This window comes from Anopheles nili, chromosome X, assembly GCF_943737925.1.
Source record: "Anopheles nili chromosome X, idAnoNiliSN_F5_01, whole genome shotgun sequence".
NCBI lineage: Eukaryota > Metazoa > Arthropoda > Insecta > Diptera > Culicidae > Anopheles > Anopheles nili.
The window spans coordinates 9,456,862-9,468,678 of NC_071293.1; the positions used below are offsets into that span (position 1 = coordinate 9,456,862).

Genomic DNA, 11,817 nt, shown 5'->3' on the forward strand with positions numbered 1-11,817 from the left:
ACGGCCAGGTTCGGCCTTATCGTTCGTTTTCAACAAACAAAAATGATGGAAAGGATGTCAGTATGTCATCCTTGCCCGTTACACCCACCGCCAAACCCTCTAGCCTACCCAAAGCTCGTGGCTATCGCTATGTTTGATCAGCAGTCCCGTTTGATTGCCGCGTGACGGCGTCCGAAACGCGGCAAAGGAACAGTTTTACGGTGGCCAATTATTCAATTTCACCGAACGCGAACACAAAAGCAGGACGACCTCGGGCCATTGGGTGAGGCTTGTGGAGAATGGAGGATGGCCGGGTGGTTGAGCCGAGTATTGGCGTGTAATTTAAATATTCAATTTTCGCGCGGGTAAGAGGCAAAAAGGGAAACCGAACCAAGGCAAATGGCCGAAGCAGGTGATCTCAATTTTTTTATTTGTTTTTCGACAGCATGGAGGAATATGCGCGCCATCATAAAATCCATTTCAAGAAACCAGACACCGGCAGCACAGAGAGATGGCGAAAAGGAGATAGAGAGAGAGAGAGAGAGAGAGAGAGAGAGAGAGAGAGAGTTAAGAGCAAAAGGAGATCATTGGCAAACCATTTTTGCACATCTTCAGCTCCATCGTTAAGTGGAAACTCGCTGGAATATTGCGCCTTTTTCCTAGTTCTGAACATATCATCAGAAGAAAAGAAGACTTTTCTTTTCTCTTTCACACAACCGGTGGGCACCATCAACCATAAGAGAGAGCAAGACAATCTAAAACACACCACCCAAAGGAAGCAAAGCAAGCAAAAAAAAAAGGCAATTTCCATGCATCAAGATAACCGTCACGGATCGGAACGGTGTCAGATGAACACAGATGGCCTACTGACGATGGTGACATCAATATGACGAACGGTGCGGTATGTGTGCGCCAATCGTGCTAGAGATGAAGGTGAAAATGTGCTAGAGTGAGAAAGAGTGGTTAGGGATAAGGTGTACAGCTAAAACCGGGCCGCAGCCCACATATTTCATGCTGAAGCGAGCGCACTGGTGGCGAACACGAAGGACAGACTAAGTAGAAGCAGAAACATAGCGAACAAAAACTAAACTAAACAAAGCAACGACAATTTTCGACCGCAAAATGGCGGACACACGACACGCACGAAAGCGAGCAGGGGTGGGAAAGCGCCTTTTTTTTCTCCGCCCATGGTATGGGTGGTTTCCGAGGGTGCGCCATAGTTTACACCCCGGCCATCCCTTGCCAACACTTGCCGTCAATATTGTCCCGCTTTTTGCTAAACGATTTTAATGAGATTTCTTTCAAAATTGTAATCACCCTAATGGGTCGGTGGGAACGAGGTCCCTTGTTGGATGCGGGATTCTTGCACGAAACCACGAGCTCTGCAATGTGCAGTATTTAGCTGGCCAATGGGAGTGTGGCGCAGCAGGAAGAAGAACAAAAAAGCTCCATTCTTAATTACATCGTCATTAGCGTACCTGTTATCGTGGTTGGTGGAGCCAGCGGAATGCACGAGAGTATGCAGGGAAATAAATGTTAGCAAAAAACATTAAAAGTGCACCACAAGAACCGCCGATCGCAATCGTTAGTGTTGGCCCAGTTTTGCATGAAGGACCAGGCGTCTCCATCGACAAGCATGCAGGACCAGGCGGCTCCATCAGCCCGTTTTTTAAGGCTCATATTTTGATACCACGCCACACATGCGTGTATACTGCACCTGTTTCTCATGGGACATCCTTTCTAGCCATCGGGGCCTCGTAGCACGCGATAGGATGCCAAAAATCCGTAAACCACCAGGCGCCTCCATCAAGGCTCATCAATCAAACTAATATTATTTTTTCCCTCGAATCATTTTCCAATCCACGCCTTCGGGCAAATAAGGGCAAATGACTCTTGTCTGAGCCTCACGAGCCCATCAAAAAGCGATTACCGGCCACCCATGCTCGCCTTCAGCGGTGGTTCATTTGGTTAATGATTGGCAACATGATGAGTTGCCGTTTTGCAGACAGCAGCACGAGGCAAGCAGCAAACCGGAAACAAGCAACCAGGATGGAAGGATGGTACTTACGTAAACGTATAGCATTGGATTGCGAGTGGATGCGCCTAGATCTACGCTAGATTCGTGACGCTACTGAGCCTCTGAAGGGGGAACGGTTACTCCCTTCCCCTCACCCCTTCCCGTCGCGGCTAATGCAACCTACGCGGTGTACCTATGCGACATGCCATGCACGAGCCCACGCAACTACGCGTAACCACAGAAATGTCAAAGCATCAAAGTCGAGCGCAATGGGATGTCAAAACGAAATTTACGGAACGAAAAACAGAAAACACGATCCGCGCGTTCAAACGAAAATGAGAAAGAGAGAGAGAGCGAGATAAAAAAGAGATGTAAGGATGTGAATATTTACAGAGAACATGGCTGGGCAGGTGTTTCACGGGACGCCCCAGAAATGAAGTATGTCTCGTAATGCCGGATGAGATGCGGCGAGTAGGCGAATGGAGATAAAGATACAGAAGAGATAGAGAGATTGAGCGAGCCTCTATCGCTCAGGCCGCTACGGGTTTCTGGCCTCACTGTCACACACAAGTGTTCGAATTGACCTCTACGCCATCGCTCGTGCTCGCTCGCACGCAATCTGTCACTGCCTCCCCGAGACGCATGTCAAAACGTGGGCATCCATTGAGTCGGGTTCGGGATACGGCTGACGTGAGGTCGAATTAGATGTAGAAGTTGTATGTACAGGCACCGCCGCGACCGTGCCGTGCTCTAGCGGCACGTACACCGATGCGAACGGAGTGTTGGGACGGCAAAACTTACACCGAATAGCACATCAAAAAACACAAACGCACAAATTTACACAGGCACACATTTACACGCACGCACACTGGAACACCGATGGCGATGTTACGTGAGTGTGCTGCTAGGTGAGTGATGAACGGGTGAGAGAGAGAGAGAGAGATGGCGAGAACCTCTCGAGCGGTAATAAAGCGAAAAAACGAAAGAAGTAAAACGGTACAGCAAAATGACAGCAAACGAGTAAAAAGACGAGATGGCCTGAAGAGGAGGAAAGTACAATGAAGTGAAATGGGGAAGGAGCGAAGGACAAACGGCAACACGAAATGCTATGTACACGGGCAGGTCCTGGCGGGCCGCCATTTGTTGCACACTAACCTTTTTCTTTCGCTTTCGTGTGTGTATATGTGTGGTTTTTTTTTTATACCAACTCCTTACCCACCCCAGCCAAGGGGTAGGGCTAGGGGAAAAGGGTTGGTGGGAACGGGTCGGTACGATAAGGTAAAAACTGCTCTCTCACACCTATACCACTAACCCCAACTGTTATTGTTTACGCACTTGACAGCCGAATGGCGTTTGCTTTTGACAGCCACTTGACAGCTGCACGATCACTTAGCTCTCCCCAACCGAGTCCTTGCGGCTCACTGGATCAGAGTTTCGTCCTTGGTCGCGACAAAATAGCGATGTCACACATACACACTCACACACGCACACCGATGGAGAACGCTGAAAGGGAAGCCACGCAAAAGTTACAAAGTTTGCGACCGCACTCTTGATCCTCTCGCGCTGATGTGCAACACCCCACGGATGGAGACGTTTCGCGAACCCAAGCTGGATGATTTTAGCAATATCTCTCTCCCTTTCTCTCTCTCTCTTTCTCTCCCACTCTCTCTCTCTCAGCACAATCCCCATCCCAAGTCATCCAATGGCATCCTGCACGCTGCAAAACGGTGGCAGCAAAAGGAATACAATAAACTAAAAGTCACAGAGTAATTCCACCCACCTGGCCAAAGGACCCAAAAACCACCCTCACACATACACACACACACACGCTCAGACCCTTGGGCCGTCGGAATGGTATGCGAGCACGCGATGGTCAGTTCGGGGAACGCCGAATCTCAGCCCACGCAAACCGGACGTCGCAGCATAATAGCGCATTCGAAATGGCGCAAGATATTGTAATGAGGCACGCACGCACAAATCGCATAGTGGTGCGGAGTGCGAGTGCTAAGCCAGCCTAAGACCAGCGAGCGACAACTTTGCCGGGGTAAAAAAATGGAGAAAAGGAGAAGAAAACCTCCCAAAAAATGGCCACCCCATTTCCATGCGCCCCAAGCGAACGGCCTTGTTGCCGAGGGAGTGTGGCTTTCGTTTTTACTTTTACTGCTTGCCGCCACTTTTCGCCACTGGAAAAACGTCACTCACCCACAGCTGGGTTGGAAAAATGTTGCGCAAAAATTTTACGACCGATTTCCGCAACCGAACAACCGCCGCCGAGACAGTGATGCGCCTGAAACGCAACAGCCACGCGACACGCAGGGATCGAAGAGGGGTAATAGGGGAGGAGGGGCTGTGGGGTGTGGTTTGAGCCCTTGCCAACAACGGGTCGGCCACCCGGTCAACGGTCAGCAGGGGCCATCGACATAAATAGCCCACTCACAGCCCCATGAAGGGTGAGCTAAGAGGGTAAGTTATGAGCCACCCCTCACACTATGGTGAAGGGGCACACGGGCGGTGTAGGGGCAAGTGCGAGGTAATCAAGGTGCCGCTTTAAGTGCCGCACCTTCCGTGATGGCTTTCCGGTGCGAGCGAAATTGTGCGGAACGCAATTTTCGCCCGTGCACCCGCCGAGGTTAAGGAGCTGTTCGATTTTGGTCAACGACCATCGGTGGAGGATGAGTTGAGGAGGAGAGTGAGGTGATGGAGAATGGGGGAGGTAGTTAGCCAATAATCGAGGATTAACGGGCCAACACAAGGTCTTTAAGCTAAGGTTTTCTAACGTTAGCTCTACCTTCAGATGTCGCAGCTTAACTCTTACGTTCAAATGTAGTATGACGAAAATCACGAGCTCATCTCCCGTTGAGGAATCGTCTTTCAAGAGCGCAACTTTTTTCACGTATTTTAACAACACGTTTAGATCCGAAAGTTTACTATTTCGATGGTTTATAGAAAAATTTATTCATCATTCCAAAGAAAAACACATATGTGTGTTGAAAAGACAATCTATAGGTTCATTTTATTGCTCTAGAAACAATGCTAATCATAAAATATAAAATGTAAAGATGCTCCAAGGATTATACACTTGTAATTTAATGTGTCACAAAAAAACATATCCTGAAAAATAGTACCCTTTTACTACTACTAAAAGGGGACTGGCTTAAATCATGTTTATATATTTCCCCCGTCGGCAGAGCAGTACTTAAAGAGTTGTAATGCCCAGGTTGACCAATGATAAGATCTTAAAAGTTAAGGCTTTTAAGAGAAAACAGTTTTCAAGAGCAAACTGTTTATTTCTAATGTATAACATGTAGTGTATACATTGTACATTTGGAAACTATTAAAGATGATAAATATTTTAAATCTTAATAATCAATTCATAAAATTAAGTATTTTCAGCATTCTGCAGGTGTTTAACGAAAATTGTTCCTCTCTTTTTCTATCGATTCATAAACTCGACGACATATCCAACAAAAGCCCCAAATCAGACGATTAGGCATAAAATGGGCTTAGTTGTTTCACTTGCTTTGAAAGGTCGTCGTCTACTTACAAGGAGGTTATCCTCCCAGCTAACATATCTCCTCTCTATTTGCCTACTGATTTCGTCACACTTTGCAATAGCCATAAAAATAATGCTCAACTATTTTACCACTCTTTTTTCTACTGGCCAACCGCCAAACGAGATTCGAACTCAGCACCGTTCGTTTCTCTCGCGGACGCTTTCATTGTATTTTACTGGCTGAGCTAAGAGACCCAAGCAAGTAACGAATGTCTGCTAACGATATTTAAGCCATTAGCAAAAGCTGCTATCATGTATTTATTTTTATTTTATGTTAGAAATAAAAACTACTATTTTTGCAAAAAACAACTAAACCATTTACAACCCATAGACCCATAGTCCACCAAGGATTGCCAAAGTAAGCGCCCGTAAAAAAAGAGAGTAAGAGAAATGACCACAACTGCGAGGGTGCATTGCATTCGCCGAATCCTTCTGCGAGGTCTCCATCCGATAAGCGGCCACTTGAACCTTGCTCAACGGATAACCACCCTTCCTGCCATCCCTTGCCCAGCACACACACACACACACACACAGATATTCTTCCACTCGGGGTGCGTTTGCATCGACCGCAGTGCGGAAGTGATCGTAATTTGGTTGATTGTAGCCAGCATTGATGGTCGATTGCACCGGAAAGAAGGAGGCTTAAAGGGGGATAAGGAAACGGCCACGGGATTGGGCAGAGGTGGGCACCGAGTATCACACAACTTCACCAACACACTCCCAAGGACAGTGGATGAAAAAAGCGAAGAAATAAAATGGGGAGGGGGGAAACAACAACCGTCCCACAAGTCGTGAACTCGAGCGCAACTGTCCGAGCGGCAGTTCAGTCAACTTTAAACTTCCGGTGGCGGCCGGTCCGAGATCCTTCACCTTTGCCGCACACATGCACATGCAGAAAACGCAACCGCAGCCATGTTGGCAACCGGTGCGCTATCTCTTTCTCTCGCTGCTTCCCGATCGGCCCTTATCCTTTAGCGAATGCCCGGTGACGAATGTCTCTCGGGCAAGGAGTTTCGTTCATCGCTTGCTTTTCACCCTGCACGTGTGTGAGTGGCCGACATCGTGGTTGCATCCTTTGCCGCGATACGGTCGGCACCGAGTGTCCTTTTGCGATTGCCAAGTGCGCTTCCGGTGGAGGCGCCTAGTCGTGCGTAAAGTTTGTGTGTTTTCGTCTCGTTTATCGCGCTTCCGTGGAACGCATTTGCAATCGCTTTTTCATCACGTCTTCACCAGTTCACTCTCCTAGACGAGGGAGGAGGGGGGGGGAGGGGGGGAGGAAACCTTCCAGCAACAACAAATGAGGAAAAACCGAACAAAAAATTGGCAACCAAAACACCACAGAGGAAACAATAAAACAACCACCCCCGGAACCTCGATAGCACTGCCGAGCGGACTCGAAACTCAACTCGTCCTGCTAGCGATCGCTGCCAGACTGAACCCCGGTCGCTGCCACAACCGCTTGCGGAGTCCTTTCGCGGTCCCTTCCCCCACCCAACCATCGCACTCCTCCCCCACTCCGTTTCGGAACCCCTTTCCACTCCACGGGTGTGAAGGTGCGGCTTCCGGGGTGCAGCGACCGAAGGGTGCGGACGTGCGAGGACGAATTGCCATTGGGGCTTTGAGCGAACAAAGGAAGCAAAGCTCCGTGATAAAATGGAGGTGGCGGGAAGGGAGAGGGGTGGGGTGGGGGTTGGGGGTGCAATGTAAGGGGCTGGCATAAATATTACTGGCCGAGCTTGCGTATGACAATCGAGCCGAACCGGCGAACTCACGCTCACAATCGCACCTAAAGGCCGCCAATGCGCAGCTACGAGCGCTTTTGGTCCTCCACGCGTTCATATGCGCCCCGAACGAGAGAGCGAGAGAACGCCCGAGAAAGCTTGTGTGTGTGTGTGTTTGCTTTTTTTTGTTCTTTTATTTTAATTCCTTTCCGTTTCGCTGCACGCCCTGAGGCTGTGAGGGAATGACCTCAAGGCAGCCTCCCGCTGCGAAACTATGCGGAACACAGGAGGGGAGGGCGGTGGAGAAGTGACACCTCGTCCCCCCCCCCCCATCACGCCCCACGAAATAAGAGCGAGAACGAACGATGCGAGTGACCGCGCAGACGAGTGAAAGGCTAATCGGGGGTGGTTTTGTCGGAAAATTCGGGAAAACCAACTCTCGGAAATCATTCGGTGTAGGTATTCGGATGGTAGGACGGATCGGCTGGGAGGAGGAGAAGGAGGGGTGCCAGCGGAAGGGAAGGTGTTGGCCGTGAGGGTGACTGGGCCCGGGAGCTCGGTGAGAATGTGCCATAAAAATATCTTTCAAACCCCGCAAGGTTACCCCCCACCGATGGCGAGTCAGAGGTCCTTTCCTTATTTTTCCATCGGCTCTGGGTGTGTGTGTGTGTGTGTGTATTTATTTAGCTCCAATTATCGAGCGACCCCGAGCACGGCTGATGCTCAATAAATTTGTGCCACAGCCATTGAGCGTGGCCGAATGCGGCGCAACCTTGGCGCTGGCTTGGGAAATGCCGCTTTAGCCGGGCTAGGGATGAAGGGGAAGGAAAGAGGCGAAGGGTCCACCCACGATCGTGGCCGCCCGAGGCCACGTGACCATGTGGGCGGGGTAATTTAATTATCTTTCGCCATTCATTCCACACTCCGCGAATTACAACCGCCCTAATTGGTGCCGAAGTTGGCCGGCAAGGAGCAGGTCAGGGGGCAGGAAGGACGGCGAGGGGAGTAGGAGAGATTGTGAGGCGATGGAAAGATACGGTGGAAAGGTGACGGGCGGCACAAGTGGTGAGAAATCGTACGCCCCCGGGTTTCTTCCTGAATCTGAACCGTAGCCTGCAGCCTGAGGTAAGCCTGAATAACGAGGTCCTTATTAAGCTGCCTGTTCGAGGCCTTCCTCGAGGAATGCTCGGCGTGATAAGATACGCGCGGTGGCGGATGACCGTGAGGGGTGGCCGCTTAATTTTAAGGACATTTCCTCCACCCGCCCACTCCTCAACCTCCCTTAGCTGGTCCTGTTCATAAATTAAGGTTCCGTTTCTTTTTCTTTTTTTTTTTGCTCCATTCGCTTGGTGGTTTCCGTTATTTTTTTTCTTTTTTTGTTTCCGCGCCCCCTCGGGGTGGGGTGGTGATTTCTTTTTGCACTCAATTAACATAGCGCCGTCCCCCTTTTTTCCGTTTATCGAGGCTGCGGTAGGTTCTCGCTCGCGAAGTAAATTGAGCCGCTAATGAGGGCCGATAGAGGGCGCCACCGCGTGGGTTGTCGAAGAATATTCATATTCGCCATGCGGGCTCGTTTTGTGGGCACGCCGTTTTGTTTTTCGTTAATGTAGCGTGGCGTTTCACTTTTCTTTTCTTTTTTTTTTCGTTAGCCTCATCGGCTCGACTCCTTAATTTTCTCCCCCGAAATGCCGATCGGATTTTGTCTATTATTTCGCAATTAGCGAACCGAACGCGAACCGTTGGTCATCTATCAAACGGCCGGCGCCACAATTTCGCCGCCCTCGTTTTGCCGGCCCGCTAATTATTCACCGCGAGCGCGAGTACGAAGCAAATAAATAACGCCTTAACCGTGGCCGATCCTTGACGGGTGGCGTAACGGTTTGCCGGCAAGCGCCCACCAGCCGTTGGGTGGCGAATGGCGAAATTCGAGCGCTGATTAAGGACGCGGCTTGCGCAGAAACTGTGTGCATGGTATTATGTTGTGTTTTTGTTGGTCCAAGATTGACGGTTTTTTTTTGCTTTCCTTTGCTTCATGTGATTGCCAAAAATTCCACCCTCAGGCGGATGTAAACTATGTAAGCTTCGGCTCCGACCACCGCCCACACACCCCACCTCACAACGCACCCAAGCTCCTCCAGTCCGTGGAAGGTTAATTATAGTCGTTGAATATTATGGTGACATTTCCGAGCGGCCCCGAGCGGCCATGATTGATGCATATAAATAATCGAAAATTGACAAATGGAGTACAAGGGTACGGAATCTCGAGCGCCGCCGGAATCGAGGGCCGGCATCGCAGGGATTAGCATTTTTGGGAATGCGGAGAAGGGCGATTAGACTTGCCGATGAAGTGTGCCACGGCGTGTACCGCTTGCGCGCGTGCATTATGCTCCACGTGCACGCACCTCCGTGTTTTCGATTTTGGGAGCCGAATTAAAAACGAAACCTTCAACCCTTAGGCACGAGAATGGGGGGTGGAAATGCCCAACCCATACGGCGAGCGCTTGAAGGCCAGTGAAGCGCACCAGTTGCATGTTTGCACGAACACCACGAAACCGCATGCACCGATGCACGATAAAGTGCATTCTACCGGTACAGGTAAACACGTAAATGCATTTCCTTCTCACTACCTAACGCCTAGAGGCAATGGCATGTGGTGAGGAGCGCGGACGGACGAAAACCACGCAGTTTCCCTTACCAAAAGGATGCCACAAATGGCGCCGCGAAAAGTAGGCGGAACATCGCTTTTTCCCTCCTACGCGCGATCCGCCAGGACGACGAGCGTGGGGTGGGAAAACCCAAACGGAACCAACAGGAAGGATGCGCATCCTGCGCCTGTCCGTTATCTACACCGTCCAGCAGGCATGGCAAACACCGATTCGCGCCATCTCGCTCGCACGCCCACTGTCGCCGGCGCATCCGCATGTCATTCGCCCGCTAGCGTGTGACGTTAATCACCCAATCAGTGACAGTTGGATTGTTTTTGTTTTTCTCGTGCTCGTGTTTTTTTGAAAAAAGGAAAACCTCCCCCACGCTGGGGGCTTTTATCGCCCATCAACACGAGCCCGCTGGCGCAATGCGTGTAAATTTACGAATGGATTGATGGAGCAAAAAAAAAAAAGAACACACTTACCGATATTTCCACCTTCCGATCGGCAGCCGTCAACAGCTGCACTTTCAGATGTACCGGATCACCGGGTGGTTTCCGTAGCTCGATCAGTGACCTGCTGCCACCATCCAACACCCGGACGGTGCGATTCGACGTCCGTTCGCGGCTGCGAGACGCCCGGCGAATCCTACGGGTTCCGGCCGCTCTAGACTGCTGCTCGCCGGCGCTGCTGGAACAACTGCTATCCCGATAGTACACCTTCATCACGCGACGGATCAGGAACGGTCACTCTCGAAGCGGCCGACCCATTTGTGAGACCGACCGTGTGACAACACCGGCAGGAACCCGGCCAGCAACAGCGTCGCACTGCGCAGCGCGGCGTACCTTACTGTGGCCGGTCCCGGCTCGGCGAGGTCAGGACCCTCGAATGCTTAAGCAGGTCGCACCACATTAAGTGGCCACCCACAACCCCGCACTGACCTAGATGCCGGCGTGGGTCGTAAACCGCCGCGCGCACGCACTGCCCCTCGCCGGGGGGGAAACCACACGGGGAAGAAGACAGAAATGGCAAACTGGTCGATTGCGTGCCTCGCAGCAATCACGGGAAGGCGCGATGGCACTAACGCAAACGCCCTTTTCGGGGCTCTCGGTGGCCAGATAACCCCACACCCAAAACCTCTAGGGTACGTATTTTCACCGCGCGTATATTTAATTAGCTGAATACATTACGATTGCGGGTGGTACACCGAAAACCCGCCCCAAACTAGGCCACAAGCACACGTGGCCGCGAATCAGCGACAACCCAGGCCGGACGAACGTTCGCAGATGAAGTACAACTCCCGCCAGCAATTGGCCACCGTCCAGGCCCACGAGGCGGCCGGTGTGGCTGGGAGCTCCTGCTGCTGTTGCAACTCCTCGACAACTTCCGCCGTGCGCAGCAACGCGACACACCGGACCTTGAACGCATCGGACTCCGTGGAGGGGTCACGCAGTGGCACTTCACCGCGCCAGTTGCTCCATCCGATGGCCACGGGTTGGCCAGTTCGGTGCCAGTGGAAGTTGTCGTCGTCGGCGAGATCGTTCGCCCCGCTCCAGTAGGATTGCTCGCGCGAGAAGTGGTCCGCCTGATCTAGGAGCCGGTCGACTGCGTGCTGCTGCTGTTCCGTTGACACGGTCACGAGCGAGCGGCCCAGATAGTGACAGTACTCGATCGCCTTGAACCAGTTTGCCTGTAATGAGGGGAAGCCTTGCGGTCAGATCCGGGCGAGATGGGATAAAACCCGGACGGATGGATAAAAACCTTGAAATTGGGCACCACGAACTGTGCGTCGGCGGCACATTCCGGCACCATGGTGAACGGTGTGACAATTGGCCGTGTCGGATGGATGGCGAAAAGCAGCAGCACTAGCAGCAAACCCAGGTTTCTAACGGTCATCGCCAT

General features: G+C 51.3%; 1 protein-coding gene across 1 annotated transcript; it reads right to left on the bottom strand.

The window, feature by feature from the left end:
* Positions 1-11,167: 11,167 nt before the first annotated feature.
* Positions 11,168-11,817, bottom strand: LOC128728916 (uncharacterized). The gene is made up of 2 exons (XM_053822566.1): positions 11,677-11,817; positions 11,168-11,605 (listed from the first exon to the last, which is right to left on the bottom strand). Exons 1-2 carry the CDS (start codon positions 11,815-11,817, stop codon positions 11,168-11,170), a joined length of 579 nt encoding a protein of 192 aa, XP_053678541.1.